Source organism: Oncorhynchus masou, chromosome 15 (assembly GCF_036934945.1).
Source record: "Oncorhynchus masou masou isolate Uvic2021 chromosome 15, UVic_Omas_1.1, whole genome shotgun sequence".
In the NCBI taxonomy this organism is placed as follows: domain Eukaryota; kingdom Metazoa; phylum Chordata; class Actinopteri; order Salmoniformes; family Salmonidae; genus Oncorhynchus; species Oncorhynchus masou.
In genome coordinates, this window is record NC_088226.1 from 57,145,348 (window position 1) to 57,167,259 (window position 21,912).

General features: G+C 43.7%; 1 protein-coding gene across 1 annotated transcript; it reads right to left on the reverse strand.

The window, feature by feature from the left end:
* Nucleotides 1-19,503: 19,503 nt before the first annotated feature.
* Nucleotides 19,504-21,248, reverse strand: LOC135556885 (forkhead box protein A1-B-like). Its single transcript, XM_064990299.1, has 2 exons — nucleotides 20,814-21,248; nucleotides 19,504-19,866 (listed from the first exon to the last, which is right to left on the reverse strand). The coding sequence occupies exons 1-2, from the start codon at nucleotides 21,246-21,248 to the stop codon at nucleotides 19,504-19,506; spliced, it is 798 nt and encodes a 265-aa protein (XP_064846371.1).
* Between the last annotated feature and the right edge of the window lie 664 nt (nucleotides 21,249-21,912).

Here is a 21,912-nt window from a genome sequence, read left to right on the forward strand (position 1 = left end):
TTGAGAGTGAGAATAGGAGCGAGTTGGGGTGGGGGTTGGCTGCAAGTTGAATTTTTAAAATGCTTTATTTTAGAGATGACATATAGCCTGTTTGAAGTGAAGGGAGAATGGAGGAGCCAAAGTGTCTCTTTCCAGTATGCGCTCTTTCTGAACAGTCATCGGACAGACTGGGCTTCCCAGAAGTTGTCTCTTGAATCTGAGCTGAATCTACTACAAAGCGATGGAGGCTTTTAAGGCCACAGCAGCTTGTGTGTGGGGATCTCTGTTTTAAAGGCTTTCAGAGCCATCCAGCAGTGTTTTAAAGCACTGCAAGCACATACAGTTTAGTGATTTGTACTTTGTTCTATCCAGGGTGCAAGAGTGTCTGGAACCCCAGGAGACACAGAGACACACAGTACTTGGGTAATATTTATACACACAGAACACAGGCTCTGATTGAGGTGCTATACCCATACAAACCAACACTGGAGGAGTGGATAGTGGAGGCATCACACATCAACATTTTATAAAGGGGGCACTGATGGTAAATGTATTTTGTGTGGAAAAAATAGCATATTTTTACCATACATATGGATAACGTTGTGGGGGCATATAGGCTACCTCCTCAGTTTCAGTAGCTATACTAGCTGTGGTGGACAGGACCAGCGAGTAACCCAGGTCCACAGGAGCCATTGGTAAGGCACTGGTACAGTTGAAGTCGGAAGTTTACATACACTTAGGTTTGAGTCATTAAAACTCGTTTTTCAACCACTCCACAAATGTCTTGTTAACAAACTATAGTTTGGCAAGTCGGTTAGGACATCTCCTTTGTGCATGACACAAGTAATTTTTTCAACAATTGTTAGCAGGCAGATTATTTCACTTATAACTTACTGTATCACAATTCCAGTGGGTCAGAAGTTTACATACACTAAGTTGACTCTGCCTTTAAATGGTTTTACATTTACATTACATTTAAGTCATTTAGCAGACGCTCTTATCCAGAGCGACTTACAAATTGGTGAATTCACCTTCTGACATCCAGTGGAACAGCCACTTTACAATAGTGCATCTAAATCATTAAGGGGGAGGGGGGTGGTGAGAAGGATTACTTATCCTATCCTAGGTATTCCTTGAAGAGGTGGGGTTTCAGGTGTCTCCGGAAGGTGGTGATTGACTCCGCTGTCCTGGCGTCGTGAGGGAGTTTGTTCCACCATTGGGGGGCCAGAGCAGCGAACAGTTTTGACTGGGCTGAGCGGGAACTGTACTTCCTCAATGGTAGGGAGGCGAGCAGGCCAGAGGTGGATGAACGCAGTGTCCTTGTTTGGGTGTAGGGCCTGATCAGAGCCTGGAGGTACTGCGGTGCCGTTCCCCTCACAGCTCCGTAGGCAAGCACCATGGTCTTGTAGCGGATGCGAGCTTCAACTGGAAGCCAGTGGAGAGAGCGGAGGAGCGGGGTGACGTGAGAGAACTTGGGAAGGTTGAACACCAGACGGGCTGCGGCGTTCTGGATGAGTTGTAGGGGTTTAATGGCACAGGCAGGGAGCCCAGCCAACAGCGAGTTGCAGTAATCCAGACGGGAGATGACAAGTGCCTGGATTAGGACCTGCGCCGCTTCCTGTGTGAGGCAGGGTCGTACTCTGCGGATGTTGTAGAGCATGAACCTACAGGAACGGGCCACCGCCATGATGTTGGTTGAGAACGACAGGGTGTTGTCCAGGATCACGCCAAGGTTCTTAGCGCTCTGGGAGGAGGACACAATGGAGTTGTCAACCGTGATGGCGAGATCATGGAACGGGCAGTCCTTCCCCGGGAGGAAGAGCAGCTCCGTCTTGCCGAGGTTCAGCTTGAGGTGGTGATCCGTCATCCACACTGATATGTCTGCCAGACATGCAGAGATGCGATTCGCCACCTGGTCATCAGAAGGGGGAAAGGAGAAGATTAATTGTGTGTCGTCTGCATAGCAATGATAGGAGAGACCATGTGAGGTTATGACAGAGCCAAGTGACTTGGTGTATAGCGAGAATAGGAGAGGGCCTAGAACAGAGCCCTGGGGGACACCAGTGGTGAGAGCGCGTGGCGAGGAGACAGATTCTCGCCACGCCACCTGGTAGGAGCGACCTGTCAGGTAGGACGCAATCCAAGCGTGGGCCGCGCCGGAGATGCCCAACTCGGAGAGGGTGGAGAGGAGGATCTGATGGTTCACAGTATCGAAGGCAGCCGATAGGTCTAGAAGGATGAGAGCAGAGGAGAGAGAGTTAGCTTTAGCAGTGCGGAGCGCCTCCGTGATGCAGAGAAGAGCAGTCTCAGTTGAATGACTAGTCTTGAAACCTGACTGATTTGGATCAAGAAGGTCATTCTGAGAGAGATAGCGGGAGAGCTGGCCAAGGACGGCACGTTCAAGAGTTTTGGAGAGAAAAGAAAGAAGGGATACTGGTCTGTAGTTGTTGACATCGGAGGGATCGAGTGTAGGTTTTTTCAGAAGGGGTGCAACTCTCACTCTCTTGAAGACGGAAGGGACGTAGCCAGCGGTCAGGGATGAGTTGATGAGCGAGGTGAGGTAAGGGAGAAGGTCCCCGGAAATGGTCTGGAGGAGAGAGGAGGGGATAGGGTCGAGCGGGCAGGTTGTTGGGCGGCCGGCCGTCACAAGAAGCGAGATTTCATCTGGAGAGAGAGGGGAGAAAGAGGTCAGATCACAGGGTAGGGCAGTGTGAGCAGAACCAGCGGTGTCGTTTGACTTAGCAAACGAGGATCGGATGTCGTCGACCTTCTTTTCAAAATGGTTGACGAAGTCATCTGCAGAGAGGGAGGAGGGGGGAGGGGGAGGAGGATTCAGGAGGGAGGAGAAGGTGGCAAAGAGCTTCCTAGGGTTAGAGGCAGATGCTTGGAATTTAGAGTGGTAGAAAGTGGCTTTAGCAGCAGAGACAGAGGAGGAAAATGTAGAGAGGAGGGAGTGAAAGGATGCCAGGTCCGCAGGGAGGCGAGTTTTCCTCCATTTCCGCTCGGCTGCCCGGAGCTCTGTTCTGTGAGCTCGCAATGAGTCATCGAGCCACGGAGCGGGAGGGGAGGACCGAGCCGGCCTGGAGGATAGGGGACATAGAGAGTCAAAGGATGCAGAAAGGGAAGAGAGGAGGGTTGAGGAGGCAGAGTCAGGAGAAAGGTTGGAGAAGGTATGAGCAGAGGGAAGAGATGATAGGATGGAAGAGGAAAGAGTAGCGGGGGAGAGAGAGCGAAGGTTGGGACGGCGCGATACCATCCGAGTAGGGGCAGTGTGGGAAGTGTTGGATGAGAGCGAGAGGGAAAAGGATACAAGGTAGTGGTCGGAGACTTGGAGGGGAGTTGCAGTGAGGTTAGTGGAAGAACAGCATCTAGTAAAGATGAGGTCGAGCGTATTGCCTGCCTTGTGAGTAGGGGGAAGGTGAGAGGGTGAGGTCAAAAGAGGAGAGGAGTGGAAAGAAGGAGGCAGAGAGGAATGAGTCAAAGGTAGACGTGGGGAGGTTAAAGTCGCCCAGGACTGTGAGAGGTGAGCCGTCCTCAGGAAAGGAGCTTATCAAGGCATCAAGCTCATTGATGAACTCTCCGAGGGAACCTGGAGGGCGATAAATGATAAGAATGTTAAGCTTGAAAGGGCTGGTAACTGTGACAGCATGGAATTCAAAGGAGGCGATAGATAGATGGGTAAGGGGAGAGAGAGAGAATGACCACTTGGGAAGCTTTAGAAGCTTCTGATAGGCTAATTGACATAATTTGAGTCAATTGGAGGTGTGCCTGTGGATGTATTGGCCTTCAAACTCAGTGCCTCTTTGCTTGACATCATGGGAAAATCAAAAGAAATCAGCCAAGACCCTAGAAAAAAAATGTAGACCTCCTCAAGTCTGGTTCATCCTTGGGAGCAATTTCCAAATGCCTGAAGTTACCACGTTCATCTTTACAAACAATAGAACGCAAGTATAAACACCATGGGACCACACAGCCGTCATACCGCTCAGGAAGGAGATGCGTTCTGTCTCCTAGAGATGAACATACTTTGGTGCGAAAAGTGCAGATCAATCCCAGAACAACAGCAAAGGACCTTGTGAAGATGCTGGAGGAAACCAGTACAAAAGTAGCTATATCCACAGTAAAACGAGTCCTATGTCGACATAACCTGAAAGGACGCTCAGCAAGGAAGACGCCACTGCTCCAAAACCGCCATAAAAAAGCCAGACTACGGTTTGCAACTGCTCATGGGGACAAAGATCGTACTTTTTTGAGAAATGTCCTCTGGTCTGATGAAACAAAAATAGAACTGTCTGGCCATAATGACCATCATTATGTTTGGAGGAAAAAGGGGGAGGCTTGCAAGCCGAAGAACACCATCCCAACCGTGAAGCACGGGGGTGGCAGCATCATGTTGTGGAGGTGCTTTGCTGCAGGAGGGACTGTTGCACTTCACAAAATAGATGGCATATTGAGGAAGGAAAATTATGTGGATATATTGAAGCAACATCTCAAGACATCAGTCAGGAAGTTGAAGCTTGGTCGCAAATGGGTCTTCCAAATGGACAATAACCCCAAGCATACTTCCAAAGTTGTGGCAGAATGGCTTCAGGACAGCAAAGTCAAGGTATTGGAGTGGCCATCACAAATCCCTGACCTCAATCCTATAGAAAATATGAGGGCAGAACAGAAAAAGCATGTGTCAGCAAAGAGACCTACAAACTTAACTCAGTTACACCAACTCTGTCAGGAGGAGTGGGCCAAAATTCACCAAACTTATTGTTGGAAGCTTGTGGAAAGCTACCCGAAACGTTTATCCCAAGTTAAACTATTTAAAGGCAATGCTACCAAATACTAATTGAGTGTATGTAAACTTCTGACCCACTGGGAATGTGATGAAAGAAATATAAGCTGAAATAAATCATTCTCTTTCCTATTATTCTGACATTTCACATTCTTAAGATAAAGTGGTTGATCCTAATTTACCTAAGACAGGGAATTTTTACAAGGATTAAAAGTCAGGAATTGTGAAAAACTGAGTTTAAATGTATTTGGCTCAGGTGTATGTAAACTTCCGTCTTCAACTGTAAGTGGTTAGAGCCCTGGTCTATAAGTAAGTATCCCTGAGAGAGAAAGGCCCCATACCTCAGTACAAATATAGCTGTAAATAATGTATTGAATGAAAACTTAAGGTCCAGAGGGAACAACAGATGGGCTCTTATTCTTTTTGTTGCCTATTTATACAGTGCAGGTTCAGACTGATGGGTTTCCAGCTCCATTCTTTATTGTAATTTCAGCAGCCTACATATCATTTTACATGTGGATATGGATTTGGCTAGTCTTGTTTTTCCATTTCATCCTCAAGTTTGCATACAATACACCTGTGCACCCACTTGTTTCTCTGCCCTCTCATGGTTGGGTTGCGTGTGTGTGTTATCTAGGCCGGTAGCCCAGGCGGATAGATGGTCCTAGGTGTGTGTGTTATCTAGGCCGGTAGCCCAGGCGGATACATGGTTTTTGGTGTGTGTTATCTAGGCCAGTAGCCGAGGCAGATACATGGTCCTAGGTGTGTGTGTTATCTAGGCCGGTAGCCCAGGCGGATACATGGTTTTAGGTGTATGTTATCTAGGCCGGTAGCCCAGGCGGATACATGGTCCTAGGTGTGTGTGTTATCTAGGCCGGTAGCCCAGGCGGATACATGGTTTTAGGTGTGTGTTATCTAGGCCGGTAGCCCAGGCGGATACATGGTCCTAGGTGTGTGTGTTATCTAGGCCGGTAGCCCAGGCGGATACATGGTTTTAGGTTTGTGTTATTTAGGCCGGTAGCCCAGGCAGATACATGGTCCTAGGTGTGTGTGTTATCTAGGCTGGTAGCCCAGGTGGATACATGGTCCTAGGTGTGTGTGTTATCTAAGCCGGTAGCCCAGGTGGATACATGGTTCTAGGTGTGTGTGTTATCTAAACCGGTAGCCCAGGCGGATACATGGTCCTAGGTGCGTGTTATCTAAGCCGGTAGCCCAGGTAGATACATGGTCCTAGGTGTGTGTGCTCTGTTAATGCGCAGAGCCGGGATCCATTGATCTCTGTGCAGGATGTCAAACATTTTAGCGCGGATCTTGTCCTTGTTATTGCCCTACACAAGCAGGCTGTTAATGCATTAAAAATCGTTTCTCCCTATCTTTCCAAACCCATTTCGGAGCCCTGCCCGGAGCAACAGAAGAATATACCTCCATTGTATCATATACCACTCCTGACCCCCCTTCCTCCACCAACTGTTTCTCCCTGTCCTTCCATCCTCTTTGTCTCAATCAATCTTTACGACACCCGGTTGCATCTCTCTAATGTTTCCGGACTTGACTGTATCCCCGTTCAAAAATTCTTAATTAAGCCCATTCTATCTGTTTACAGTTGGGCAAATTCCAATCTGACAGGGCTAATAAAATAACATTTGAGAGGGAAGGCCAAGAAAAGCATAAAGGGACCATTCTCTATGACCCTTACCTCCTTCATCTACCACTCCATCTCTACCACTCCTTCATGTACCACTCCATCTCTACTACTCTTTATCTCCATATTTTCTACCTCACAGCTCACGCAAAGAGGGGAGTGATGAATTGATACCCGTTATTCAGGCCCCTGTGTTGATTTCATTTCTAGCCAGCTTTCATCTCTGGCTATTGAGATTCATTCATCTGCTCCTTGAAGTACCTTTAGTGCTACTGCTGTGAGTCATATGCCTATCTTTGCACATTAGCATTCTCTTGATATAGTTATTGACATATGCAATATCTAGACTTCAGGAATGTTTTTGTTTATATTTCGTATCTCTATTTCCGTCCAATGTATGTTTTAAAGTGGACAGTTGCAGGAGCAGTGGGTGAGGTGGGGAGGGAGAGGGGACCTCTCCGGCTGTTTAGGGAGACCTAGGGGGGGAATAAGGTTTGACGGCCTAATATCCGCTCAGAGCAGAGTCCACCACACGTGTCTGAGGTCAGCGGTCATGACAGGAACAAATAAGGGGTGGTTAGAAGTAACCTGAAAAGAAAGCAATACACCCCAAATGACATGACAGATGTTCAAAGGGAGCGTTAGTTAAGGGAAATATAAGAGGGCCCAGGTTCACACAAATTAGGCACATTTATTGACCAAATTATTGATATGGTACAAATTTGGGGTTAACAGCCTTGCTTATTTTAAATTTTAACCAACAAAAACTTAAATAAGTCAAATGAGTTTTAAGCTCTTTAAAGTGTATTATTTTCTTCAGTATGTGTGTCTGTGGGAAAGAGAAGGAAAGAGAGTGTGTCTTGTATGATACTTTGTATGTTGCTCGACACAGTCTGACAGGAGCAAAGCCCCACAGTATTGTATTTCACACTCCACCGGACATATACCTCACATTGGATGTGTGAGAAATCCATTGTGGTCTTTGAGGACCTATCACAGAGCCTCTGTGAACACATCCTCACCTCCTGTATGTCAGCCACACACACAGGCTAGCCACTGCAGTGTGATGTGTTCGCCCCTCCCTCAGGAGGGGATTGTTAGTGTGTGAAGTGAAAGAGAGAGAGAGGCTCTGAGTTTGTGTCATATGATCAGTGTGTGTGTGTGTGTGTGTGTGTGTGTGTGTGTGTGTGTGTGTGTGTGTGTGTGTGTGTGTGTGTGTGTGTGTGTGTGTGTGTGTGTGTGTGTGTGTGTGTGTGTGTGTGCGTGTGTGTGTGTGTATGATTGGCTGTCTTTAGTGCAGTTAATCAAAGGAGAGGCCTGGAGAGTGTCAGGCAGCTCAGTTGAAGAGTCCTCAAGCTCTCTCGCTGTGTGTTGACACCTCTTAACCCCAGTCTATCATCTCTCACACCGACACGGCCTCTCCATTGACACTTGCCACCGCCGTACAGCATACAGCCCTCTCCAAAGGCTGAGTCCACTACAGGGGTTGTTAGCATAAAGACAGTGTTCAGAACAGTAAAGCCTGTGCATGGTATGAACTGTACATATCAGAACCCCCTGGGATATTACAATGAAGAAGAAGAACAATTTCTCAAAGAAAAATAAAACGGAAAATGACTTGTTCTGTAAAAATATGGATTATAGAAGATTAAATTGTATATAAGTATAATGACTTTCAGCTCCCATGACCATTCGCTGCATGCCTGTCACCTTCACTCTTATTTTTCATTCATTGTGCAAATGGATTTGATATGGATGGATAGATAGATGGATGGATGACAAACAGATGGATTGACGGGTCAGTGATGGAGCGATTTGTTTATTCAAATAAGTTCTTCTCCTGTACAGCTGACCAACGGAAGTGAGAGAGGGGTGTCAGTACTGTCACTGGCCTGTGTAAGTGGGGTCAGGGGGTGGAATCAGAAGAGGGTCAGTGGAGGAAGGTAAAAAGTCCCAGAGCAGTGGGTTCTTAAAATTCCCTTTAGCCTCCTTCGGGGATGGTATGTAATAGCTTGGGACAGGTTTGCTTAGTGAGGGGGTGCTAGCTAGGAGATTGTATATGAACTATGCAGGATGTATATTTATGACCATTTTTTTATTAGGATTCAAAGTGAGGGCATAAAGGTCAAGAGGGTCAGGGTTCAAATTGATGTTGTTTTTTGGGAAGTATTAATATTATTATGTTTCACATAAAGAGGATGTCTTTAGGTAGCATAGTTTAACTTGAACCTTCCAGACATGTTAGTGTCATTGAATGTCATCAAATTAGGTCTTAATAAATGTTCACATGTTCTCATCAACAGCTTTGTGTCATGAACAATGATATCCCCCTTTTACACCACAAACTCCATCACTCCCTCTACGTAATCATTGATCACTCCACAGCCCCAGTCTCTCTCTCCCTCGGCTATCGTTCTCCTCACACCTCTAACCTCCCTCCATCCTCTAGCCTCACTGTAAAATGTGTCCTTATTCCCTGCTTCAGGACACTACCCATGTGCAGTCCCTATTATCAGTCCAGAGCTGTTAAATTCATAAATTGATATTGACGAGCTATCAGCCAGGGGATAAATTATTTGGGAGCGGAAGGCTAGGGTCACATGACCCACGATTCTGCAATTATTCCCTGTGAGTAGGCCAGTGGTGCATTCCCCTCCCCCCTTCCATACACTCACACTTTGGTCTATAAACATCAACGCGTAGCCTACAGTGGGTTACATGGCGCTGTGGGGAATACCGATGATCATTATTGCTGTCATAAACGTAATTTCCTCATACAGGGGTTAGAGCTGAATATTGTGCATTACTCGTAGCCTACCGATAACTCATAAAATACATAGAATGTCCATCCGTGTGTATATGGCAATATATGTATGAGGATGTATAGAATCAAATGCAATGTGTAGACTATTGAGCGCACATACGTGCCTTAAGTGTAGAACACCTACAGAAACAAAAATGCTAAAATATGGAATGTTATGCACTAATGTTTCCAATATAAATGCAAATGGGAGGTGAAATCTGGGAGAAAGGTGAGGACTGCAGATGAGGGGGCAGTGAGGTGGCAGGTAGCCTAGCGGTTAAAGCGTTGGGCCAGTAACTGAAGGGTTGCTGGATCGAATCCCAGAGCTCACAAGGTAAAAATCTGTTGTTCCGCTGCTGAACAAGGCAGTTTTCCTGTAGGCTGTCATTGTAAATAAGAATTTGTTCTTAACTGACTAGTTAAATAAATAAAATAGAGTGAGCATCAGAGTGCCAATCATGGAAGTGCTCTCATAGCCCTCTGGCCACCACTGACCTCTTGACCCTGGCCATGGCCTAAAGGTTAAGGGTCAGCAGGGTTCACTGCTGGCTGGGTGAGACCCATCCCCATAGAAACCGTGGTCCCCAGGGAGGGAGAAAGGGAAAAGGGCACTGGACTCTAACATCCACCATCTCCCCCTGACCAGAGGCTGTATCACATCGCTCTTGCTTTTAGAGAATTCAGCTTCCCCTATTAGCACACATTGGACTAGCATACGGTGGTATTGCTTAGCCCTACAGTAAAAGGAGAGGGAAAGGGGGATATCTAGTCAGTTGTACTCCTGGATGCCTTCAACTGAAATGTGTCTTCCGCATTTAACCCGACCCCTCTGAATCAAAGAGGTGCAGGGGGGTTGCCTTAATCGACATCCACATCTTAGGAAACGTACCATAAGGCATCTAGTAAGGGAACATTATAATGATCAGGTTAATATGATATTTTCAATATAATGAGAAATCTGATACTCACCAGGAGAGAAAGAGCTGATCTCTTGAGATTCTCGTCTGACAATTTTTTTTAATTAGTGTCTTGTTCTGTGAAGTATTGCTTTCCTGTCTTAATCTGTTGCTTGTATTTTGTACCCAGAAAGTGACATGAAAGTCTACGTATTGCGTGTGTAGAATTTCCATAAAGTGTGACGAATTGGAGCCCAACTGAAATATTTGTTTCAAATGGTCAAAACAATGTCGAGGATTTATTGACGTCTTGCGCCATCTAGTGGTTATATGCCAAATCGCTCTTTACGCACCGCGGCACCACTGGTCCTTTCTCCTCTCCGCTCTCATCACCGCTCCCCCTGCAAAAGAAAATCACTCCGTCTGCCTCCGTCTCCCGGGAGCGCCGGTCGATGCCTCGTCCTACCATATGTCTAAGCCCAGCTGCCAATCAACAGGTCAACGCGACCCCGGGGACAGAGAGGGGGTTGTGGGGAGAGATCAAACAGTGTACCTCAGGGATGACAGATGCAGATGAAAAGAAAGGCAATAAAACATTGCTTCAAAGATGGCAACGGTGCATTGGGAGGCAAATGATTGTTAACAGTAATGTGTAGAATAGCGCCTCGCATTCATGATAATCGATTGACTATTATGGGGCCTTTGATGCTCAGGCAGCTGAGGCTGTTGTTCCTGTGACACAACTGTACACGACGGAGATAACGGTTCAGGTGCAGCATAATGCTGACGTCGAAATAGTCTACCTGTTTCTATCTATTCATATGCTTTACAATACCTTGTTTCGACCTTCTCCAAAACATCAAGTTCATGCAAGTCTATCTGCCATGGGTCCGTGTACCTTTCCTCATTTTGATTTCCCGAGTCATAACTAAGAGTGGATAAACTGAAAATGTCTAGTTTCTCGTTTCTGATAACCAATAATAAAAAATATGTTCTTATTTATTGTGTCATGATTTGACATGGAATAACAAAAAACAAATAACAACAAAATGTATATATTTTTGTCTCTCCGTTTTTCATTTGGTTCATACATGGAAGCAGTGGCAACCCATCATTCAGGGCAGGTGGGGCTGTTTTGAGCGCCATATCTTTAGCAACACAAAAAACACACAAAAAACGAAAACATAAATAAAATATACACTACCATTCGAATATTTTGGGTCACTTAGAAATGTCCTTGTTTTTGAAAGAAAAACTCGTTTTTCTTTCCGTTTCCAGCTACAGTAGTCATTTACAACATTAACGATGTCTACACTGTATTTCGGATCAATTTGATGTTATTTTAATGGACAAATTATATATTTTTGGGGCTTGCCTGTTATGCATGTTATTTTGGCATTAATATGTGTCACATATCAGTTTACATACAATGTAAAAAATGTATATAAATATCATTGAGTTAGTAAAGCCGCAAACACACATGGTCTCTTTTTTGTTTTCTTGAGTGAGGCAGCTCCAAAATGCAGGTGTTTCAGCCTAGCTCAGTGTTTTCTGTGGTGCTGGAGCTAGCCAGCAAAAAATAGGAACATTCTGCCGTGATTGGCTCAATGTTTTGTCAGTCATGGGGACACTATGTCATCGCCAAGTTTAAGTCCCTAGTAAGGGTAGACATCCAACATTTCAGCCCTTTGGGACCTGCCATAGAGTATATATTACAAGTGCCCTTCCAAGAAGGCTCAAAGTCATTGACGACAGATAAAATGACATCAAATCACGTTATATGTACAGTAGCTTTTATTGGACTGAACATGTCAACATCTTACTTTCAAAGTCTTACCTAACAGTCATCATCATGAATCAAGTCGACAATCTACTGGCAAATCCTTTTTAATCCGTGTCATATGAAGAGAAATAATGAAGAGAAATTATAGATAAAATTTATCGTGCTCATCTGTCGTTGGACATAAAGATTACACAACAAGTTGGAAATCACAAATTCAACAATGTGCTGTTTGGAAGGAATCCGTGCCTAACTGCAAGAATTGCAAAGCAACCAGTAGCCTGCTATTCAATGGAGTTCCCACCATAAATCCAGAGAATGCCAGACTATGATTACAACGTTTGAGGACAAAATTGTCCCACAAAAGACCGCCGTGCCACCTTCATGTTTAAGTGAGCACATCATAAGCCAAGGTGAGTCCAAAAATGTATTGTATGCTGCTACATAAATTATGTAATATGCAAGGGAGATATGCATACTATAGCTAAGAAAGTAATACTAAATGTATGTTGTGCAGTAAGCTGTTAGTAGCCCATGTGCCTCTCACCCTAATAATTTGTTATATTTTCACCTCTTAATTTCGCCTAACATTACTGTTCTGACTCAGTGGTGGTGCACATGTAGCCTATAACCTGTTTTTGAGAAATGTCATCATCTGATATTGTAAGAGGTTTCAATGCCTGCTTATATGCCCCCTTTATTTATCTTACAGTTCTGACTTGGTGTACAGGGAAAATACTGTAAGAGCAGCCCATGTTCTGCATTCTGTCGCTGTACATTTCAAAAGTGCTAAATACATAGTTATATTGACTACGTCCGTCGTCGCTCACTCATTAATGTCTTCATCGAAATGACGGAATACCTCTTATCCGCTCATCGTTCCCTTATGCCATTGTTTGTACATCTCAATTGTCAGTAGAAACCAGATTTGTTTAAGCAAGTCAGCCATATCAGCTAAGTTTTAAAAAAAAGGCAGTAAACAAGGCTGAATGAATTGTTTTGCTGCCAGACAAGGCTCTGCTGATAGCGAGGTGTAGCGGTGGTAAGGATCCACTCCATTGTCCTGGAAAGAAAGCTCTGCCGTTGGGACAGCTTTATGTAGGCCCTAACAGTTTGTGGCCACCGCTTGTTGCCATTATAGTGCAATTAATGTATTGTTTAGTGTTGTGTAGTGTCTTTGCTGGCATGCATCTTTTTTTGAGTTTGCCTCATCAAGATTAACATGCTGAAACCGACACTGCCTGGAAGTACACACCCCCTCATAGAATATTCACAGGGTTTAGCGAGGGTGTTACAGTCTAGGTTGGCAGCACAAATAAAGGATTATACCGTGTGAGTGTCACAGGAAGATAAAAATACTAATGTTAGACTAAGATGTAGAACCTATTATGAAGTTAGCACACTAATAGAACAAACTCAACAACAATTGAACAAAGTTGGTTTGCACTAGTTGGCTACAAGGCTGGCTAGCTAGCCCGACCTGGTTACTGGCTAAAGTCATGCTAACTAGTAGTAGCTAGTGGAAGTAAGTTAGTCCCTCAACCTGCTATGAAGCTGCCTGGCCAGATCTACTGTACCTGCTGCAGTAAGGTTCGATTTCTAGATTACTTCTGCCGGGAAGAACAGGAGGGTCTCAGCTGATGTCCAATAATTATTATATATTCTGTCCAGTTGTCCCTCAAACAGGCATGCAGGTGTCATCAATCAGCCTACATACCATCTGTGAGTGAACTGTGAGGATTGTCATGTTTCCCATGCCAATAAAGCACATTTGAATTGAATTGAGAGAGAGAGAGAGAAAGTCACTGTTGAGCATTCCATTTCAAATAGTGTATAACTGTTCTATAGTCCCATTGACTCAGCACAGCAGGGTACAGCAGGGTTAGAGAAATAGGCAGACTTATAGTCTTGGGGCCAGGATTATTGTTTCCCATCAGGATGTTGTAGGAGAAGGTAGTGCAGGGCCTTGAGAGCATCATGTCTACTGGATAGGGCTGTTTGACTGAACTGTGTGAATGGTCCCGTGTGTGTGTGTGTGTGCGTGTGTGTGTGTGTGTGTGTGTGTGTGTGTGTGTGTGTGTGTGTGTGTGTGTGTGTGTGTGTGTGTGTGTGTGTGTGTGTGTGTGTGTGTGTGTGTGTGTGTGTGTGTGTGAATTATTGTGTGGATTATAATTCTTTGATACTTTTGTAGGGTTGATAAATTCTTAGTTAGGGCAAATCAAGTCAGTCATTTTAAAGTGGAAATGGCAAACTATAGAAGCCTTTTTAAACCTCAAACAAGCTATAAGCTTGCAACAGTTGGGTGATCAATTAAGATCCTACTCCTGCATACACAGATTGTACAAAACATTAAGGACACCTTCCGAATATTGAGTTGCACCCCCCCCCCCCTTTTGCCCTCAGAACAGCCTCAATTCATCAGGGCATGGATTCTACAAGGTGTCGTAAGTATTCCACAGGCATTCTGGCCCATGTTGACTCCAATTCTTCCCACAGTTGTGTCAAGTTGGCTGGATGTCCTTTGGGTGGTGGACATTCTTGATACACACGGGAAACTGTTGAGCGTGAAAAGCCCAGCAGCATTGCAGTTCTTGACACAAACCAGTGTGCCTAGAACCTACTACCATACCCTGTTTAAAGGCACTTAGAAATGTGGTTTTGCCCATTCCCCCTCTGAATGGCACACATACACAATCCATGCCTCAATTGTCTCAAGGATACAAAATAATCCTTCTTTAACCCCTTTATCAACACCGATTGAAGTGGATTTAACAAGTGACATCAATAAGGGATCATAGCTTTCACCTGGATTCACCTGGCCAGTCTATGTCATGGAAAGAGTAGGTGTCCTTAATGTTTTTTTACACAGTGTACATTCAGAGAAGTGTTTTGTACTGAGTATAGCCTTGGTCTGCCTTTCAGTGAGTAGGAAGGGATGTTGGTGAAGTATACTAATGCCAATAAAAGGCTTATTTTAACCTGCTGTATTACTTGATGTAACTAAAGTTCATGATGATCAGCTGAGATGCCATATTGTACTTTTCTCCTACGGGGACATTCAGAACTCTCACACATACAGACACACACACACATAAGAACACACACGCATCAGCACTGACTATAGTTTAGTAAGGAGATTATTGTATACATAAGCAATATCAAAGTTAGCTGTGCAAAGTGCCAGATAGGTAACTATTTACAGTAATTGCAGTTCATTAATTGCAGAACATATCCCTCTAGTGGTGTGGGGGCTGTGCTTTGGCAAAGTGGGTGGGGTTATATCCTTCCTGTTTGGCCCTGTCCGGGGGTGTCCTCGGATGGGGCCACAGTGTCTCCTGACCCCTCCTGTCTCAGCCTCCAGTATTTATGCTGCAGTAGTTTATGTGTCGGGGGGCTGGGGTCAGTTTGTTATATCTGGAGTACTTCTCCTGTCCAATTCGGTGTCCTGTGTGAATCTAAGTGTGCGTTCTCTAATTCTCTCCTTCTCTCTCTCGGAGGACCTGAGCCCTAGGACCATGCCCCAGGACTACCTGACATGATGACTCCTTGCTGTCCCCAGTCCACCTGGCCGTGCTGCTGCTCCAGTTTCAACTGTTCTGCCTTATTATTATTCGACCATGCTGGTCATTTATGAACATTTGAACATCTTGGCCATGTTCTGTTATAATCTCTACCCGGCACAGCCAGAAGAGGACTGGCCGCCCCACATAGCCTGGTTCCTCTCTAGGTTTCTTCCTAGGTTTTGGCCTTTCGAGGGAGTTTTTCCTAACCACCGTGCTTCTACACCTGCATTGCTTGCAGTTTGGGGTTTTAGGCTGGGTTTCTGTACAGCACTTTGAGATATCAGCTGATGTACGAAGGGCTATATAAATACATTTGATTTGATTTGATTATTACTTAGTCAACAAACACCATCAGCCAACAGAAGATCGAGCTACCTTTCTGCCGGAAGTAGACTTGCCTAGTTAAATAAAGGGGACTAATTTACTTCCATTATCTACTACTAGCTAGCATGACTATAGCCAGTAACCAAGTAGAGCTAACTAGCCAGCCTGCTAGCTATTCTGTAGCCAGCTAGTGCAAGCTAGTGCAAGCCAACTTTGTTCAAATGTTTTTGAGTTTGTTCTGTTGGCATGCTAACATCATAATTAGTTATGCAACTTTGCTAACATGAGTATTCTTATCTTTCTGCCACACTCACACAGTCTAATCCTTTCTTTCAGCTGCCAACCTAGGCTGTAATCCCTGTGAATATTCTATGAGGGGTGTGTATGTCCAGGTATGAAAAATAATTGAATATATTTTGATATCGTTTGTTTTCTGTTATTCCATGTCCAGTTTTGACACAATAAATGAGAAAACAAGTAGATTTCAGAAACACATTTTTCACACTCTGTCTTGATAGAGAATAACAAAAAATACACAGACATATTCCATTATGAATTTAGTTAACCTAGTTGTACATCCCAGGTCATTGAACTCAGTGAACCATTGGCAAAATTTGGGTAATTTAAGGATTGACTAATTCAAATAATCTAACACATTTGACACGTTTATTGAAATAATAATTTTTATATGCCAAGTTTTGGTGGTGCAGTTGTGCTTCTTGTCTTATCAAATGTCATTCACATAAAAACCCCAGCTTTATGTAATTTTCTTCTGTTTTACAGATGCTCTGTGGAATCAGACATCAGCCAATGTTTGGTCAACATTTGTCAATATTGTGTCTTGTGTTGAGCCATAATCAATCCAAGAGATACTACAACAGAGCTATCAGAGATAGCTTTGGAATACTGTAATGTACTAATGTACTAGAACATGGCCATGAGTTTTCATCACAGCAGGACACATCTTCTTACCTCACTCTCAGATCTGTTAATCAGGCACAAGTCGTGGACAGTTATCCCCTGAACCCTTCAGCCTATCCTATTAGATTAAGAAGTTAAAGCACCCAACCTGACAACCTCCCTCTGCAATGGCCCTACAGGCTGGGGCTAAAGTGTACCACACACTGACCACGTCAGTCATCTTACTGTAAACACTTTTAACTTCTGACCACCATACATTGAATGGAGAGTTTATTTGGAATATTGAGATATCAGGTTTCTTGACGATGGACAACTCACATATTCCTAAAATGCATGGCACATCTACAATGTCAGAGGCCAAAATAATATTGCACATTGCTTGACTATTCCCAACATTTTTTTAAACCTTCAATTATGCTATTTTGGATTAGACATCATTACTAAAAGTTGAACAACTTGACAACATGTGTTGTATCACGTTAAAGTCATTCAAGGGGCTCTACATTGTCTGATAGTTTTCCCATTGTTCATTGAAAATTTTCCTGTGAACTTCAACCTTATACCTCACAACCACCAAATAGTTAACTGTGTGTGTGTGTGTGTGTGTGTGTGTGTGTGTGTGTGTGTGTGTGTGTGTGTGTGTGTGTGTGTGTGTGTGTGTGTGTGTGTGTGTGTGTGTGTGTGTGTGTGTGTGTGTGTGTGTGTGTGTGTGTGCGTGTGCGTGTGTGTGCATGTGTGTGTGGTGGATGCAACCTGTTCAAAGTCTTGTTTCCTGCCAGCATGCAGCAAACATATGCAACAGAATTAAAGCCCTAAAGCTCACAAATTGATGAGGATTTAATGCAGAGTGCAATTCATGGGAATTAAACAAATTAGTGATCTAATTAGCTTGTCCACAACAAATCGAGTAATTTGGTCAACAAAAATTAATTAGATGGATTTGTCATTGCTCTAATGAACATAGATGGAAATTGGGTATTGAGATGTTTGTCTCCTGTATTTTAGCCCTTTCCCATTAATAGATTCATTCTATTTTCTTTCTACAATGTAATCTAATCTACATGTCAGATCTATTGCTTTATCTGAAGAAAAAAACTCACTTGAATTGCAATAAACAAGCAGCATAATTCATTATAAAAAACAACTCAAGTATTGTGAATTTAAATGTCAACCTTTGGAAATCACATAGGAATTTCCTATTAATGGAATAACTGATAGCTGATGATTGACTTTTCTTTTTAATCTTGTTGTGTTCTCCAGATATGATTTTCTGACCATGCTGCTGCATATTTTAACACGTTTTGCCCTTTGGGAAAGAAATATGGTGCCAGTTCCCTATCCATTTTCAGATCTGTTTAAAGATCATTATTATTGTATACTGTATCATAACTCTTTCACATTTCCAGTTGAGTTTGATTGACTGTTGGGTTTGATTGGACCTATATACCTTCTACTTGTTGTTGCCTGTGATGACTTTGATAATGACCTTGTCCTCTTGGCCTATCCATGTCCACTCCTCCACCTGCACCTTGCCCCCTCCATGACATCCACTCCCCCTCCCCCTCCCCCTCTCATCTCCCTCCCTCCCTCCTTTCCTCACCTCCCTCCCCCTTCCCTCACCTCCCGCAGTGTCTCTTCACCACAGGAACGGTTACAGATTACACTGTGTGATAAGCTTCCTATTTTTTTCGAAACTCCTTGGGATCTCTGGGATTATCCAGGTGCTTATCCCCGGAGTCAGCTTTGGGAAGCCTGCTTTAGTCTCTCTTACGGCACAAGATTTGGCAACCTGTCAGCACTGACTAATTAGCATTGAAACCTCGCCTGGGCTGCTGGAGTGGGCTCACTTTTAACACCCTGTATCTACACACAACCACACACAGACACAATTAGGAACGCACAACCACATACAACCACACACAGACACAATTAGGAACGCACAACCACATACAACCACACACAGACACAATTAGGAACGCACAACCACATACAACCACACACAGACACAATTAGGAACTCACAACCACATACAACCACACACAACCACACACAGACACAATTAGGAACGCACAACCACATACAACCACACACAGACACAATTAGGAACACACAACCACATACAACCACACACAGACACAATTAGGAACGCACAACCACACACAGATACAATTAGGAACACACAACCACATACAACCACACACAGACACAATTAGGAACGCACAACCACATACAACCACACACGTGAATACACAGGCACACAAAAAGACACACAGACACATAAAGGTATTCACTCGCACGCACACACACATGCACGCACACACACATACACATGCTCAGTTGATGAACTGTACTACCCGGAGTACCATATGTCTTCTCAGAACAGTCATCTGTATGGTCCATTATTCTGTACAGATTTGTTACTTTAAAGTTCTTTATTTACTAGTTCAAAAAGTTATCATTCAGTTTAAGCCTTTTCTCATCTGACAGAAATCAATGACACTTTGCTGGGTGAGTTTTTTGTTTATTTATTTGAAATTGTGCAAGATATATAAAATATTGCAATATCTTCATTGGTATATTTACAATTAATTTTCTTCATATACAGAATTCATCAAATACAATATACATGTATACTATCACAGTACAAATCTGGTGTATTGCATTTCAATCAAAAATTGTGCAATATTGTACTTTGGTGCTTTGGTACTCTTATTTGTGCCAGCCAGCCACAGATTTCACAATCATACTCAATACATCTCTCTCAGCCACCTGTCATATAAAGAACATACCAACATCCAACATGCATCCAATTCTATGTGGTGCTATTGAACCGAAGCGAGGATGGGTGTCGTCTGGTGTGCAGGCTGGCCCAGCTCCAATAGATCCTGGCTGAGACGTAGGACAGAGGGTGGGCTGGGGGACAGCACCAGCACCACACCCCCCTGGGCCTATGGAGGGGGTAATAGGGTGTGTGCAGGGCGTAGGGGAGCTGTCCTGTTACTCTGCGGATCCTGCGGCGAGCCCGGCGGCGATGGTAGTTTCCATTGGAGAAGTCCTGGAAGTTAGTAGGGTGGATGGCCCAGAAATGGCCTTTACCATTGTCACTCCGACCAGCCTTCACAAAGCACTCGTTCAGGGACAGGTTGTGTCTGACGCTGTTCCTCCAGTTCTTATCCTGTAGGACAACAATAATGTTCACATATGAGACATGAAGTATAAAGTTGAGTAGTGAATGAAGTGTTGTATGTGGCCCTGGAACAGAAAGTATCTTATTTAGAAACTAATAATCGTTTTCCCTCACAGCTGAATCCCCAGTATATACATTGATACACTGTACCGAGAATATGGCAATTTGCTCTTGCTTTCATTTCATTGGTGCCAAGTTCATGTGAAGGGTTCATGGTGACCTTTGGTCAATGACGTTTCAGTTGGCTGCCAGACGAAACCATCATGTTCACTTTGTCAAACTCCCCCAATCATGAGGTAAACTTGCTGTTACACCTGTTAAAGACCTAGTTTTAGTTTTTAGCCTGTTGCAGCTATCAACAGGTTTACCTATAGCCTTGAGATGACTCAGTTAGACCTTCCATGCAACAACAGCATCAGCCGAGCCAGGGTCCTGCATGCAGCAATTATACTCATTACTGAGTCAGACCACTTTATTTCTACATCTTACAATAGGAATAGTGAACATTTAAAATTATAGATCAACTTTTTTCAAGCTCTTTATTTTCAGATGCTGCCTTATGACTACAGTGGAGGAAGTGCGTAATGTCCCAGTATAGTACTTTAAGTTTTGGAAACTTTCCACACACTAGTCATTGCTTGACCAAAGAACTTTGCAAAGGTCTACTGTTATTCAGTTAAATTGATAGGAATATCAGTAATTGGCTATTGGCTATACAGGGTTGGCAATGTCAATTCAATTCAGTCCATATATTAAATTAATTGAAATTGCATTTCAATCATTTAAAAAATCTGCTTTCTAAATAAATGGAACTCTTTTAAATTATTGAATTGGAATGTACTGTATCTCCTGAATTGAAATGAAACTGGCCCCAACCCTAATTCAGACAAATTCTCAACTTGAAATTAACCCTGAAATGAATCACTTGAACATACCTTGCTCTTGAAGTAGGGGTAGTTATCCATGATCCACTGGTAGATGTCACACAGCAAGAGCTTCTTCTCCTCTGAAGCAAGTATGGCCATGGAGATAAGGGAGATGTAGGACTGGGAAGGCTTGTCCTGTGGACTGTCTGGAGTGGTTTCCTCTTCATCTTTCCCCCCTTTGATCTCCTCCTCCTCTTCATTCTCCTCCTCTGACCCCTCTTCTCCCTCTGGCCCCTTCTCAGGGCTCCCAGGTTTGATAATTTTCCTCACTGAGAGGATGTCAGGACTCTGGCCCTCCAGTAGACTATGAGGGGTCTGCTCCACTGCGGGAATATTTTGCTCTTCTCTCATACACTTACTGTCCTTGTTGTACAGCAGGTAGTCTATGGTGAAGCGTATTCCCAAGCGCTCCCGGTCATTGTTGCAGCTGCTTCTGTCCTCCATGGTTCTTCTTAGACTTTTAAGGCAGTTACTAATACTTTCAATGTAGATGATCTATAACCACCACAAAAGGCAATCCTCAGATTCTTTCACAGGTGTTTTTGTTTCTTAATTTAAAGATGCTGGTCTAGGACACTGATGTGCTCTCCATCAGGTAGGATGCCTCTCTTCAATGTCCTTTGGGCTAAGTAAGTTAAGTCTCTGGTCACAAGATCAAGTTAGGACAATTAAAAGGGATCCTCCCAACGTACTCTAATTGTTTGGTGACTCAAACTCAATGTGATGCCAAAGCTTGAATAAGTTTAGAAAAATCTAATTTGTTAGACCAAATAGATAGGTTAGAGAAGAAAACAGTATATTTTTACAATCTATGCAGTGCTCAACTGTATCTTGTGTACACTAGATCAGAATGGATCACTGTTGTGAAGGCACCACTATTTAAATGTCCGTGAATTTATCCTTCACAGTGAGGGGCAATAGAGACAGGAGAAGCAGAGGTAGGGGGTCTAATCGAAGCAGATTAATTTTATTAACCACAGCAAATCTTTGTAATTACGGGAGATTAAACACTCTGATTTAGTAGAACATGGTGTTCAGAGGGTGCTTCAGCAGCACCAAAAGGCATTTAAACAGCGTTATCCCTACTTAAATGGTTTTCGAACAGAGG